Here is a 15,516-nt window from a genome sequence, read left to right as displayed (position 1 = left end):
AGGTCTGACCCTAGTATCGCCCCTGCCCACGACAATAATTTTAAACAATGGCGGCAAGCGGTTCACGAGTGGCTTTTCGTTGGTGCGATAGTGAAGTCGAGTGTTTACTTGAAATTTGGGCAGACGACAACATTCAGTCGCAGCTGGACGCCACGCTTGGTGATGACGTATTTATCGTATTACGACGTGATGACGTATGTATGAAGGAGCAATCGTGCCCAGGCCAAGGCCTTTGGGAGCAGTGTGACCACAGGCCAGCGGGGGGAGTGGGGAGGGGGAGAATCGTGCTGAATCTTCCTGCAGCACGGAACAGGCAAACTTGCCTAGTGTTACATTTTATAGGCGACCCACAACGTAAGATGTCACATTCACGATAATGAACTACGAGGGCACTGGAATACAAAATAGTTTACAAGTCATACATGTACTGTATGCACGATGTGAACACTGCTATAAACTATAAACCATCTTTTTGTCAAAAGAAGAACTCAGAACTCAATGAACTCAAGGAGGGGTGCAATTTCTGACGGGGGAGCCATTTTCGGCAACTCAAAGAACTGAATGAGGGGGTGCGATTTCTGATTTCATTTTCAGCACAACACCGGCACGGGTCACACAAACCAGAGTGGCCTCTTATTAGGTGGTGAGCAGCGTTCTCCTTTGTTATAGATGTGCTATGTGATCGTAGTGGTGGTTTCAATGATTCGTTTCCGTGACCCAGTTCGCGTGATTCAGTTCGCCACGAGGAGTCGTTCGCGATTCGTTCGTTCGTTCGTTCGTTCGTTCAGTCGAGTTTCCGGTAGCACTAACTCCATTGAGTCTGACTGACTCATCTGAGAACCGTGCAATGGGGTCCATTCCATGATGCGATTTACCGCTACCGGAAACCAGGCTGAACGAACATACGATTCGTGAACGACTCCTCCCAGTTCAGTTTCCCGTGAATCGATTCACCGGATCTCGACTGAAAGTGGAGGAGTCGTTCACGATTCAGCCTAGTTTCCGGTAACGGTGAATCGCATCATGGAATGCACGCCATTGCACGGTTCTCAGTTGAGTCAGTCAGACTCAGTGGAGTAAGAGCTACCGGAAACTCGTTCGTTCGTTCAGTCGAGTTTCCGGTGAATCGAATTGTGAACGAGACGACCGAACGAACGAGAGAGACGAACCGGTTCAGTTCGTTCGTCCTAAAGACTCGGTCATTCGAACCGGTTCGCGAACGAACGAGCCAACACTATGTGATCGGTGCCTACCCAATCCCAAACGCTAAGCAATGAGTATGGTCTCTCAAAAAAAGATCTGTTGTAAAAGTAGAAAGAGAGAGAGAAAGGGATCAATGCTGTGTATGCACTAACAAAAAATGCTCTGTGGATGCTAACCGGCTGGTACCCCTCAGATATTGTTGAGGGGTGTACATGACAATTTTTTTTTACTAAAGATATTGCTGAATGCAAAGGATATCTAACCTCTTTTTGCAGGCATCGATGGATGTTGTGCAGGCCTAAATAACGCTCTGTGGGTACTAACCGGCTGGTAACCTTTTTTCTTACAGGTATTGTTGCTTTGTTTTTGTATGTGTGCTAACTATAACGCTCTGTATGGTACTAGGTTGCGGATAACACTTTTTCCCCTGTGAATGAAGAGTTAGGGCTGACAACTGTAAAGTGTTATTTAGGACCAAACGTGCTCAGTCAGAAGACAGTTGTGGTTGCGGCCAAACGGTCATCTCACAGTAAACCTAGTAAAGCACAGCAGCGCTCCGGGCCTCGTGTTTCTTTGTTTTGATTTAAGGCCACGTGCCATCTTTGTTAGGTTTAAGACCACCATGTTCTTACAATCTCTTTGTTTTAGTTTAATGCCACGTGCCCCGGGGGTCTACGGTGTGTTGTTTTGTCCTCACCAGTTATAATCTCGCCATCTTTGTTCGGTTTAAGGTCGCGTACGTTCAGCTTGTCTGAGGCGTTTGTACAATCCCTTTGTTTGGTCTAAGGCCACGTGCCCAGATGGGATGAGGTGTTGATATATCTTTGACTTTATATATAACAGTTATAGTCTTATTTTGTATGGAGTTTTGAATATATATATTATTATTATTAACGTTTTCCTTGGATATCGTTTAGTGTGGTACTTTTCAGTATTTTTTATTTTCAATGGTTTGAGAAGCTTGTTTCCTTTGTTTGTTCCTGAGACACAACCTCTGACAACAGGGCCGACGTTGCCAGGAGTCTGTGTTTGTCATTGTAAAAAGTCAAGTTTTTTTTATGGTTCATTGTTGTTTGCTGAGAATACCGCCTCCAACCCACAGGGCGGTGTAGTCAGATTAGATTAGATTAGATTAGATAAACTTTAATGTCTAATGTCTGTTTAAACAGAAATTTGTCTTGCATTACACATCTCTTCAATCCTCATATCAAGTTTCTTGAGAATACCGCCTCTTAGCCACAGGGCGGTGTAGTCAGAGGGTTGATTGTTTCCTGAGAATACCGCTTCTTATCTAGAGGGCGGTGTAGTCAAATGCTTTATTGATTCATGAGAATATAATGTGGGGGGAGAATAAAATAGTAACTAAATAACATAAAATAGAGTTATACATAGTTGTAAGCCGGGAAACCAGCCTAGGTAGGAAACCGAGCCATGCCATCAACAGCAGGAGAGATATTGGGTAACAAACACGTGTTAAGTAGGGCCGAGATTAGGGATGCAAACAATTAATCGATTATCGATTAATTGTCGATAAGAGATTACTCGATTAAAATAAATTACTTGCAATTAATCGCATTTTTAACCCGTAATTCCCCAACCGTCCACGTGAGGGCGCGCTTGACGCCAGACGTACTTGACGCACACGCGAACACAAGCACAAGCGAAGAAGCAGGACAAGACAAACGAAAAGCGGGACACTAGAGCTGTGTTCGAAATCGTTCCCTGTCATGGATGTAGTGCACTAAATAGGGTGCACGGCATTTTGTAGGGTGTTCGAATTCTCAGTGGTCCACTATATAGGGCACTATATAGTGGACTTAAAATAGGGTACATACGATGTTCCCTACATGTTACCTCCGTATACCACAATGCAATTGTGGTTGTATTTTTCCAGGGGAGAAGAAGAAGCTGAATAACCGCGAAAACTCGTTCCCTATTCCCTATATAGTGTACACGATATAGTGCACTATATAGGGAATAGGGAACGAGAATTCGGACACTACGCTGAACATTTCTAAACGTCATTTGCCTCAGTAAATGCGCCGGGTATTTGTGTGAATTGATGCACCGACAGGGCTTGGGTGTCATGACGTAATTACTTTGCGTGGCCGCCATGTTGATGGCCTCCTTTACCGCTACCTGCCGCCCGAACTTCATATGGATCCAAATTATTAATAATGCTGATTTTGTCACCATACCGGTCCCTGGCATCTCTATTTAATGTGTCCCGGTAAATTCCAGATCCTTTTCGGGATTTTAACATATTTTTTCTAGCTATTCTTTCTCAACTCTACTGCTACTTCTCTTTGTTCAACAACGTTATGTCAGAGTTATGTTAACGTTCGCGTAGCCATCAAAATGGCCGCCACGTCCCACAATGCAACGCGGATCCCGCGCCCATAATTTTGAATGTTAAATATTCTATGTTAAATCCCAAATAAATTGTTGACATTTCTAAACACAAGCCGGAGACTCCATCATTAAATGTATTTGTTTTCGCGGTTATTCAGCTTCTTCTCCCCTGGAAAAATACAACCGCATTGCATTGTGGTATACGGGAGTAACATGTAGGGAACATCGTATGTACCCTATTTTAAGACCACTATATAGTGCCCTATATAGTGCCCTATAGTGCCCTATATAGTGGACCACTGAGAATTCGAACACCCTACAAAATGGCGTGCACCCTATTTAGTGCACTACATCCATGATAGGGAACGATTTTGAACACAGCTACTGACACGATGAAGAGGGCAAAACGGAGTGCAGTATGGAGCCACTTTAAGTTGGTTAATGACGCCAAAGACGCCAAATGCACAATATGTGGAAGTATTTTAAAGTACAACTAAACGACTTTGTTAAATTACCACCTAAATGTGTCACATTCAGAAGGAAATTCAGCTTCTCAGACGAATTGCCGCTTAACAATTAATCGATCATCGATCGTTAAGATGAAACAACTATCGATTAATGAATTACTCGATAATTTGCATCCCTAGCCGAGATAAATTGGATCTTGGAAAGGTGCGGGAAGAGGACAGCTAGATCAGGCACTAAATGGCCAAAGGAGGGAACTTTCTAAGTATTATGTGGAGAAATGGAGGTAATGATTAAAAATGTGTTACGGCCACTGTTTGTTTGTTGCTGCCTTCTTGCTTCTTGTTATGATGATCTGAAACACTTCTTCTGGCCTAGACTAAAGACCTCTGTGGCACAGTATTGCCAAACTTGTCAGTCCTGCCAGGTTACTGGGAAACCGAACCAGGTCATGCCTCCTGCCCCTCTCTGTCCGATACCTGTCAAGGGTGAACCATATTCCCATGTGACTGTAGACTGCGTGGGCCCACTTCCCAAGTCAAAGGCTGGCAACCAATTTGTACTCACCATCATGTGTGTGGCCACTAGGTTCCCTGAGGCGATTCCCTTGCGAACGATAACCTCATAGTCTGTGATCAGAGCTCTGACTAAATTCTGCTCTACCTTTGGGTTCCCCAAAAGTTTGCAGACGGACCAAGGCAAAATTTTCTTTCTCGAATATTTAAGCAAGTGTTGCAGTCACTGTCTATAACCCACAAGGTCTCAAGTGCTTACCACCCAGAGTCACAAGGCGTCCTTGAGTGCTGGCGCCAGACCTTTAAGTCAGTCCTGAGGAAGTATTGTTTAGAAACCGTCCAGGAGTCACTTGGTTTCAGCCCTGCAGAGTTGGTTTAGGGCATACTGTGAGAGGTCCCCTGAAGGTGGTCAAGGAGCAGTTTTTGGCTGAGGTTCTTCCTCCGAGGTAAAAGTGCGGGACTACGTTAGCCAGTTTCAAGAGCGCTTACAACAAGCTGGCTCTCTTGCTAAGGAAGCTTTTGCCTCAACCCAGAAGACTATGAAGAAGCGTTATGACCAGAAAGCTGTCGTTCGCTCTTTTGAGCCAGGAGATCAAGTTTTGAATGTCAAAAAAATGTTGAAACTGTAACATGTCAGGGAAACAGACATTAAGTTCCCAAAGAGAAAAGTCTTCCTGTTTCTACTGTGGGGTTGTTCTCGGTTGTTTCAAGTACTGGTGATGAAGATGGCCTAGACTAGAGCTTAGGAATGCCCCACAACATTGCGCTCGGGTTTTCTAATTCAGAAACCATGTCAAACCTGCCTTCCCTTCTTGAATCACACTGGGTCAGGGTTTAAAACCGTTCGCGGCGTTTATTGCACCAGACAGACACTGTTCAAATTGAATACAATCATTTAGTCCTACAGGGTCTCCGTGAGCCTCCATCTCCTCGTCGCTGCCGTGCTTCCCTCCTGTCTGTCCTCAACCTCCTTTTAATAGGCTCCTCTGCCTCCGGCCAGGTGTCCCCCAATCTCGCTGATTGGGGAGGCGAAAGGGCTGCTCTCTGTCGCCGTCTGGAGGGTGACGGCGGTACACGCCGTCTACCACTGTGCCTCGTTTAAGGGGCGGGATGCCACACATAAGAACTGCATCAATATATCGCTGTTGGTACAGAAAGGATGTTCATAAAACCTCCTCCGAAACATCGCTTGCCACCGCCCCAACCTGTCAACTACCGCTGCTGCGACACTCATCCACGCTTTCATTTCATCCAGGCTTGACTACTGCAATGGTCTTCTCTATGGCACCACCAACCGTGTCCTCAAAAAACTTCAATATGTCCAGAACTCAGCTGCACACCTCCTCACTGGTAGCCGCTCCAGAAAACACATCACACCTGTCCTCTGTGAACTCCATTGGCTTCCAATTAAACGAATCAACTTCAAAATCGTACTCTTCACCTACAAGGCCCTCAACAGCCTAGCCCCCCCCTACCTTGCCGCCATCCTCCATCACCACGCCCCCTCCCGATTCCTCAGGTCCATCTCTGCCAACCTGCAACAAGTTCCACGGACTGAGCGCCGGACTTGGGGTGATCGGGCCTTCTCAGTTGCTGCCCCCACCCTTTGGAATTCATTCCCCTCCCACATCAAAGTCTCTCCAACCCTCTCTTCTTTCAAATCTGCACTCAAAACATACCTTTTTACACTAGCCTTCCCCACCTAACTCCCACCTTATTCTTCATGTTTAACCTCTGTTTTTCTTTTCTGTCTTACATAGTTTTGATAGGGCAATATGTAAAGCGTCTTAGAGTACCATATTAAGCGCTAGATAAATTTCATTTATTATTATTATTATTATATCCGTGAAGGGGAACGATTTCGAGCACAGTTTATGGCTGCTTTCGCTGCTTCCCCTGCTTCCCCTCCTTCTCCTCCTCTTCTTCTTTTCCTTCTCCTTCTTTAGGTTCTGGCAGGCTAGATGTAGCAAAGGCGCATTACTGCCTCCACAGACCACAAATAGAAGTTTGGATAGCTCACAAATCTCGCGAGACAGATTTTTAACGCGACGGGTAATATCGTCGAGTTTAATCTCGCGAGATCTCGTGGCGCGAGATCTCATCTCACCCCTACAATACAGGGTACAATGGTGGCCAGAAGGGGGAGGGTGGCTATGCATTGTCGAGGTGGATTCTGAACAGGTGAGTCTTGAATCTTTTTTGGAAGATAGTTAGCGACTCTGCGATCCTGAGAGCGGCAGGGAGCTCGTTCCACCATTGAGGTCCCAAAACCGAGAAAAGTTGTGACTTTGCTGAACGGCCTTTGCTAGCTCTTAGCGATGGCGGTACCAGACGTCCAGCTGAGGTATTTGAGCGGAGGGATCGAGCTGGGGTGTTTGGCTTTAGCAATGCTTGGAGGTAGGCAGGGGTAGTTCCATCGACTGCCTTGTATGCCAGTCCCATCGTCTTAAATTTGATGCGAGCTACTACAGGGAGCCAGTGGAGGTCCCGGAAGAGGGGGGTCACATGGGAGAACTTTGGTAGGTTGAACACGAGGCGCGCTGTCACATTCTGGATGCGCTGCAAAGGTTTAATCGCAGAGGCAGGAAGTCCAGCCAGGAGTGAGTTGCAGTAGTCGAGGAGGGAGATGACCAGTGATGTCTTTAGAACAGTTAAAGCAGTAACTGTTCCTGACGCCTACCCCCTGCCGAGGATGGAGGATTGTATTGACAGTCTGGGGTCAGCCACACATGTAACTAAACTTGATTTGTTGAAAGGCTACTGGCAGGTCCCGTTAACCCCACGTGCGTCAGATATTTCGGCTTTTGTGACACCAGATGATTGCTTACAATATAATGTCCTAGCCTATGGACTGTGGAATGCCCCTGCAACCTTTCAGAGGTTGGTTAATGTGGTGTTATCTGGCATCCCTAATTGCACCGCTTATCTGGATGATTTGGTGGTGTATTCTAGCACTTGGTCAGAGCATATGCAGAATCTGACGTTGGTGTTCAAGAGGTCGGCGAAGGCCTCTTTGACTCTCAATCTGGCCAAATGTGACTTCGGGAAAGCGACTTCCACCTACTTGGGTAAGCAGGTGGGTCATGGCCAGGTTCGTCCCATTGAAGCCAAAGTCATGGCCATCACAGGTTTCCCTGCACCCACTACCAAACGTGAGTTGCGCCGGTTTCTTGGCATGGCTGGCTACTACAGAAGCTTTTGCCGGAACTTTTCCACAGTGGTGGCCCCATTGACCAGTTTGCTCAGTGCTGCTAGACAGTTTGTTTGGTCGGTGGATTGCCAGCATGCCTTTGATTGCATTAAAGCTTTAATGTGCAGTGCGCCAGTGCTCGCCGCTCCTGACTTTGCAGTACCGTTTAAGTTAGAGGTAGATGCAAGCGCCCTGGGAGCTGGTGCTGTGGAGAGAACCAGCGGCTGGTCCTTGATTGCCCCGAACTACAGCCTGCAAATCAAACACAAGAAGGGTACGGATAATGTATTGGCCGATGCCTTGTCTGGTGCCAATAGCCCTGACGCTTAATTCCAGGGGGGTTCACAAATCTCGCGAGACAGATTTTTAACGCGACGGGTAATATCGTCGAGTTTAATCTCGCGAGATCTCGTGGCGCGAGATCTCATCTCACCCCTACAATACAGGGTACAATGGTGGCCAGAAGGGGGAGGGTGGCTATGCATTGTCGAGGTGGATTCTGAACAGGTGAGTCTTGAATCTTTTTCGGAAGATAGTTAGCGACTCTGCGATCCTGAGAGCGGCAGGGAGCTCGTTCCACCATTGAGGTCCCAAAACCGAGAAAAGTTGTGACTTTGCTGAACGGCCTTTGCTAGCTCTTAGCGATGGCGGTACCAGACGTCCAGCTGAGGTATTTGAGCGGAGGGATCGAGCTGGGGTGTTTGGCTTTAGCAATGCTTGGAGGTAGGCAGGGGTAGTTCCATCGACTGCCTTGTATGCCAGTCCCATCGTCTTAAATTTGATGCGAGCTACTACAGGGAGCCAGTGGAGGTCCCGGAAGAGGGGGGTCACATGGGAGAACTTTGGTAGGTTGAACACGAGGCGCGCTGTCACATTCTGGATGCGCTGCAAAGGTTTAATCGCAGAGGCAGGAAGTCCAGCCAGGAGTGAGTTGCAGTAGTCGAGGAGGGAGATGACCAGTGATGTCTTTAGAACAGTTAAAGCAGTAACTGTTCCTGACGCCTACCCCCTGCCGAGGATGGAGGATTGTATTGACAGTCTGGGGTCAGCCACACATGTAACTAAACTTGATTTGTTGAAAGGCTACTGGCAGGTCCCGTTAACCCCACGTGCGTCAGATATTTCGGCTTTTGTGACACCAGATGATTGCTTACAATATAATGTCCTAGCCTATGGACTGTGGAATGCCCCTGCAACCTTTCAGAGGTTGGTTAATGTGGTGTTATCTGGCATCCCTAATTGCACCGCTTATCTGGATGATTTGGTGGTGTATTCTAGCACTTGGTCAGAGCATATGCAGAATCTGACGTTGGTGTTCAAGAGGTCGGCGAAGGCCTCTTTGACTCTCAATCTGGCCAAATGTGACTTCGGGAAAGCGACTTCCACCTACTTGGGTAAGCAGGTGGGTCATGGCCAGGTTCGTCCCATTGAAGCCAAAGTCATGGCCATCACAGGTTTCCCTGCACCCACTACCAAACGTGAGTTGCGCCGGTTTCTTGGCATGGCTGGCTACTACAGAAGCTTTTGCCGGAACTTTTCCACAGTGGTGGCCCCATTGACCAGTTTGCTCAGTGCTGCTAGACAGTTTGTTTGGTCGGTGGATTGCCAGCATGCCTTTGATTGCATTAAAGCTTTAATGTGCAGTGCCCCAGTGCTCGCCGCTCCTGACTTTGCAGTACCGTTTAAGTTAGAGGTAGATGCAAGCGCCCTGGGAGCTGGTGCTGTGGAGAGAACCAGCGGCTGGTCCTTGATTGCCCCGAACTACAGCCTGCAAATCAAACACAAGAAGGGTACGGATAATGTATTGGCCGATGCCTTGTCTGGTGCCAATAGCCCTGACGCTTAATTCCAGGGGGGTTATAACAGTGTCGTTGAAATGTCGTTAACAAACTTCGCAAGTTTGTTCTTATGGTTGGGAGTGTTACGGCCAGTGTTGGGCAGGATACTTTTAAAATGTATACAGTTACAGAATACAGAATGCATGCCCAAAAATGTAATGTGTAACATATTCCGTTTCATCACCAATATGTTTATTGTTTGATTCGATTTGATTTGATTTGATTCAATTGTATTGTCACTAGCAGAGTATAGATACAAAAATAATGAAATGCAGTTGACATCCAACCAGAAGTGCAAAAGAAGCATTTAAATACCAAAAAGTTAGCCGTTTAAAAAGTGCAGTGCTAGACAGTGCAGTTCAGTGCAGTAATGAGTGTAAACAGTTGCTAGGCAGTAAAATGTAAGCAGGTTGAACATTGCATAAAGTGAGATGCAACAGCTATGCAGGTAACCATTTAAAAGTCCAGTGCTATACGGGGGTGGGGGTTTGTTCAGCAGTGTTACAGCCTCTGGAAAGAAACTATTCTTGTGCCTGCTGGTGCGGGAGCGCAGGCTCCTGTATCGCTTGCCAGATGGGAGAAGGGTGAAAAGTCCATGGTTTGGGTGGGTGTTATCCTTGACAATGGATTTGGCTTTGTTTAAGCAGCGGTCATGGTATATGTTGTGAATGGGGGGGAGTGGACAGCCAATAGTCCTCTGGGCAGAGTTGACTACTCTGTGTAGTGACTTGCGGTCGGCAGCGTTGCAGTTGCAGTACCATACAGAGAGGCAATTTGTAAGTACGCTCTCAGTGGTACAGCGGAAGAAGTCTGATAGAATCCTAGGGCAAAGCTTTGCTTTCTTGAGGGTCCGTAGGAAGTGAAGGCGCTGATGCGCCTTCTTCACCAGACCTATGTTCAACCTTATCCGTTGCTGTTGTCATTCCTTTATTGTTTCACTCACCTATTGTTTCTTCATCTACACCCATAACCCGGACAATTTTAACATCCGTTACCTCCCCCGCTACCCCTAGAGTTGTAAAAATATGCCTAACGATAAAGGGAAGAAGGCCCTAGCAAAATGGAAAAGAGTATAGTTTTGGCAATGTTTGAAAAGGAAGGAGAGCTATTTAGGCAGAGAGAAAATAAAGCATGGGACATAGTTAGTTTGGATAAGGAGATGGAAGTGAGTAATACTCAACCACCACCCTACAACACAGGTTTATACCAACTAGTAACAGGCACAGTAGACATCAGGGTGAGGTTAAAATAGACAGGAGCAGCAAAGATCCAGAAGGGAAGAAAGGGACAGCAGCATCCATACATATGGATTGCTATATAGTGATTAGAAAATGGGAACGGGAGTGGTATAACACAAGTAGCAGTGAGCAGTGGGGTGATAAGGGGGAAAGCGATAGTGATTATCCTAGCAGAGAGAGCGCAGTAAGGAGGGGGGAAAGACAGAGGGTAAGAGATAAAAGAGGGAAAAGGACAGGAAAAAGTGAGAGAAGAAGCAGAGGAAGGCAGTCATGGCAAGGACAGCAGCAGAGAGAGTGGGAGAAGGTTAGTCTGGGAGAAGAGGGCAGTAAAGCCCTCTTTCACTAGAGCTGCAGGAGAAACTTCAATTAAGGCGATCTAAGCGAAGGAGAAGGACCCAAAGAAGTTGCTCCGGAGCTTTTCTCATATTGATTTAAGGTAACCAAGGGTAACTTTGGGTGCACTCAGAACTGAGACTGTCAAATATCACAATATCAAAATGTCATTTATCCACCGGTATTATAGCAACAGCGGCAGAGAACCGCTCAGAAAGCTATTTGCGTTTTCGAGTTTCACACTTGTGTTTCAGAACGCCAATATAGGGCTCTTAAAGTTATTATCACTTCAAGTTTAAGTTTGGGATGAACTGGGCAGAAGGGTGAAAACAAAGCAATCTACAATAACAACACATTTGTGGGAACATCTTCAGCAGTGTTGAGAAGAGCTTCCCAAACAATATTTAATTTCCATTTTCGGAAGTGTGTTCAGCTGTTATGTCTGCAAAAGGTGGCTACTTTGATGGGTCAAAGATGATGATACAAATCGTTTTACAAAGGATTCCAGGATTTGTGTTTTTTGTCCACAAATGTTGATTTATTTTTTCATTTATCTTTGTTAATACTGTAATGATTATATGACAATATTGAAGATATCCCTATAATTACAGGTTACACAAAACGTACCCCAAAATAGACAAATATTAAAGTAGAACTTATTGCGAATATTCAATATTAAGATCTCCCCTTCCTCTTGAACACTTGCTGTGAACTCTTTCCATGTATTGGGGACTGAGGTCACCCTAGGTTAGGGAACCAACATGTTTTGTCCTATGAAGGTGTGCCTTCGGCTGTATTGCTGTTTTTCTGTTGGCAATTTACTGTATCTTTGGAACAATTGTGTAATGAATTATCTTTGGCACTATTTCGATTATTACCTGTCCCACATTTACTGAAGCGATTTAGCATAAACCTCAACTTTTAAAGCAATTAGCATCTTACTGGAAGTGTGCAGAAACATATTATCTTTCCAGGCTGTTGGACTGGAAAACTAAATTATTAACAGCATATAGAATATTTGAATTGAAATGATCACTTATTAAACTGAAACGTTAAATAATGGGATCAGCTACACAGACTCATTTTCATATTTTGTTTTACAAGCTCTAAGGATGAACATGGAAACACAAGCAGGTTTATGATTATGATTTATTTATCTGCGACAGTCACTCTACATTAGCAATCAAACCAATGTTATGCAATCAATATTAAAACTGTATACAGTAAGATGTTGATGCATCTTATTCGATTTTCTTCACATATGTAGACTCAGTGGACTCTACAGTCACTGCAGTGTAAGCCACACCATTGTAGTTGCCGGTGGTTTGGAACTGCAGCTCGCTGCCATTCAGGCATGTGATCTTCAATGTGGCCGAGTAGGGGAGCTCGATGACTGCTCGTCCAACTGACGCCTCAACTTTCACGGTCTTTCCTGGTTTGACCGTCACAGTGACCTCATCTGATTCGGTTATGGTCTCTTCTTTGGTCATTGAGGAGGTCTGCTCCGCTCCCTCGGTCAGGCTAAACCCAGCAGACACCTCCGCCACGTTCGGGATCCCTGCTGTAACAGTCAGGCTGAAGGTGGTCTCAAACTTATTGGTGGTGCTCCAGGTGGTAGACTTGGTCACAGATCTGCTGTACGTAAATTTATCCTCTTCTTCTGCAGTAGTGCCGTTTTTATATTCCAGCGACTTTATATATTCTTTGTTTACCTACATACCCCACACACAGACACAGAAAAACACAAAAAATATGGATATTGTTCAGGAAGCACACAAAATAATTCTTAATAACCAGTACAGAAAATATCAACTCATTTATTTTGTCTAAGATTTAGACTTTAACACTTTATTAATCCCCCGTGGAGAAATTCAAAAGAAGTGGTGACACTATTTTATTGACCTAATGTAATTAAACAAAATACATAACTGTCAACCCCATTTCAAATAAAATGTTTATACAGTGGACAGGACTCATGAAGTTGTATTTTATGGAACGCAAAGTGGGCCAACACGCATTTGATCAGAACAAATCTTTACTTTCTAACTGCTGATATAAAAGGGGCTTTATAAAATACATTTGATTGATTATATATAGGAAAAATCGGACCTATGAACGATAGGTATAACACATGCTTTTGTTAGTGATAGGAAAGAGGGAGAATACGTGCCAATTTCTGTCCTGGACACAAGCCTACTAAAAAAACAGGTGCTATTCATGCATGAAAATGATCCCACTTCAATTGCTTTTCGGAGTTAATAAATAAACACTTGTTAATTGAAATGTATTGGCCCACTTATCCTGCCATATTCAGACTCAGGTTCTCCACAAATAGCAGCACTCACCAGGGGAGTGTAGTTGACCAGGCTGGGATAGGTTATATCGGTTAGCACAGACGACTTGATGGCATTGATGAAGAGGAATCCCATACGGTCGATGTCACCACCACAACTCCCCTCCAACCCCAGGCAGACTCCAGACCCCACATCGATGGAGTACTCGGTCTTCAGGCCCCAGTCATTCATGTACTTGAAGAACTCGCGTTCAGAACTCGTCCAGAACTTGATGCCACCCAGACGGGTTCCGTTACCGTTCCCCCACAGGGACAGCTTGGTGATGCTCTCGCCAGGTTCGAACGTAAACTCACTGAAATTGTGACCCTGTCCAAAGGTCTGCACACGCCCGTCGGTCAGTTCTGCCCGCACAGCTTTGATCTGCCAGCCGCCCACTGCCACTCCAATCTTCTTGAGGGTGGCGCCATTTTCGAGGCCATTGAAAGTAAATTCAGTGCCTCCCCCTCCACCGATGATTTCCAGTGTAGTCGCCATGTTTAATAACCTGAAACAGAAATGTACATCAATATATTCATGCATCCTCCAAATGCTCGACAAAAGATGCAATATTTGTCACAACATTACCTTTCACAATAATGCAATGTTATTTATTTACTAACCAATTGCCTTGATAATTATTTCTTAATGGTGATTGTCGGGTGCATTTCTGAATTATCCAGGATATTCGATTATTATAAAATGGGGGTCATGGGAAAGGGAATAAAATGCCTGAAGCATCAGATAAAATTAAGGAAAAGGACATTCTGTAATTTATACTGTCTATAGTATAGAATATATATATATATATATATACTGTATTTAGTATATACAGAATATGGTAGCATTATTGTGTTATTAAAGGAATGTAGACACGTCTTTCAAAGTTTAGTTATACTACTCTGTGAATCGATATGTCGAGGCGACACACAACGCACATCTTCACAAGGTTCATGACTGCGTCGAAGCGTCTGTTTGGTCAGAGTTTAGATTCATGGAAGAGTATAACTTTACTGTTGTGTCCCCTCACAAGCCCACAATGCAGCCCTTCATCAGGTGGTCTGCCGAGGCCCATTGGCAATCCCGCACCCAGGACCCCCCCCCCCCCCCCCCTAAATATCTCTGTATTATTTGTAATTTATTTAAACTGCAGCACACTTACACACTTCTATACACTTTCCACAATCCTAATAAAAAACAATAAATAAACCTAATTAAAAAAAAGTTTAAGTCAAGGATAAGTCTTCACGGCATATCAACTACTTACCAATCAGTGTGTTCCTGTCCTTGCCAAGTGACCAGTAAAAGGTAAGAGAAGTGTCTTATAGATAATGTCGACGGTATTCGGAAACACCCACAACCTTTTGCCCATGCCTTTCGCCCTTTTGCCCATCCGCACCAAACGGTGGAGACATGCCAATGTAGCCTAATGTTTTTCAGTAGGACCTGTTTGTCTGGCGGTTTCGCCATCTAGTGGACAAAACACGTTATTTTGAGGTGTTCTTGCTCTCGGCACTGACGGCACTAAGTTGGAGTTTCTTAGTTTTTCCCTGTGGAAGCGAAGCGCTGTTGTTCAGTTCCAAATCAGCTGTCCCTGCCGTCTCAGCCCTTACGGGAGCTTTTCGATTCATCCTGGAACGTGCATCTTTTCAGGGACTTTTTACAATAAATCCATAACAAATACCGAATATGGATTGTCTTATGTGTCCATATTATCCATTATATTGACCGGGTATTCCCAAGACGCTCACGCTCTGCAGCAAGCCAGTCACAGCTGATTGGCGCGGCGCTGTACAGTGAACGTAAACAAACAACTAAGCTAAGGTTAGCATTTCACTAAGCATTACTTTTCCTCCCGAGATCCCGCTGATGTTGTGTTATAAAGTAAAGGGAAACATATCTATTCTTCCTCCACCTCTCTCGCTTCTCTGCTTGGTGTCGCTTATAGTTTGCCTCCCTCGCTCTGGTAACGTCACGTACGTGGAAAAAAAAAAAAAAAAAGCTCAGAATACTGATTTAAGCTTTGAATACTAATTTTCCGAACGAGTATTC

At 45.0% G+C, this 15,516-nt stretch overlaps 1 protein-coding gene across 1 annotated transcript; it reads right to left on the bottom strand.

The window, feature by feature from the left end:
* Window positions 1-12,265: 12,265 nt before the first annotated feature.
* On the bottom strand, window positions 12,266-14,874 carry LOC115550928 (aerolysin-like protein). The gene is made up of 3 exons (XM_030366331.1): window positions 14,732-14,874; window positions 13,480-13,972; window positions 12,266-12,846 (listed from the first exon to the last, which is right to left on the bottom strand). The coding sequence occupies exons 2-3, from the start codon at window positions 13,960-13,962 to the stop codon at window positions 12,376-12,378; spliced, it is 954 nt and encodes a 317-aa protein (XP_030222191.1). The 5' UTR covers window positions 13,963-13,972; window positions 14,732-14,874; the 3' UTR covers window positions 12,266-12,375.
* Window positions 14,875-15,516: the final 642 nt, after the last annotated feature.

This window comes from Gadus morhua, chromosome 9, assembly GCF_902167405.1.
Source record: "Gadus morhua chromosome 9, gadMor3.0, whole genome shotgun sequence".
Classification (NCBI taxonomy): domain Eukaryota; kingdom Metazoa; phylum Chordata; class Actinopteri; order Gadiformes; family Gadidae; genus Gadus; species Gadus morhua.
The sequence above is the reverse complement of the archived record's forward strand: the minus strand, read 5'-3'. Positions and strand labels throughout refer to the sequence as shown.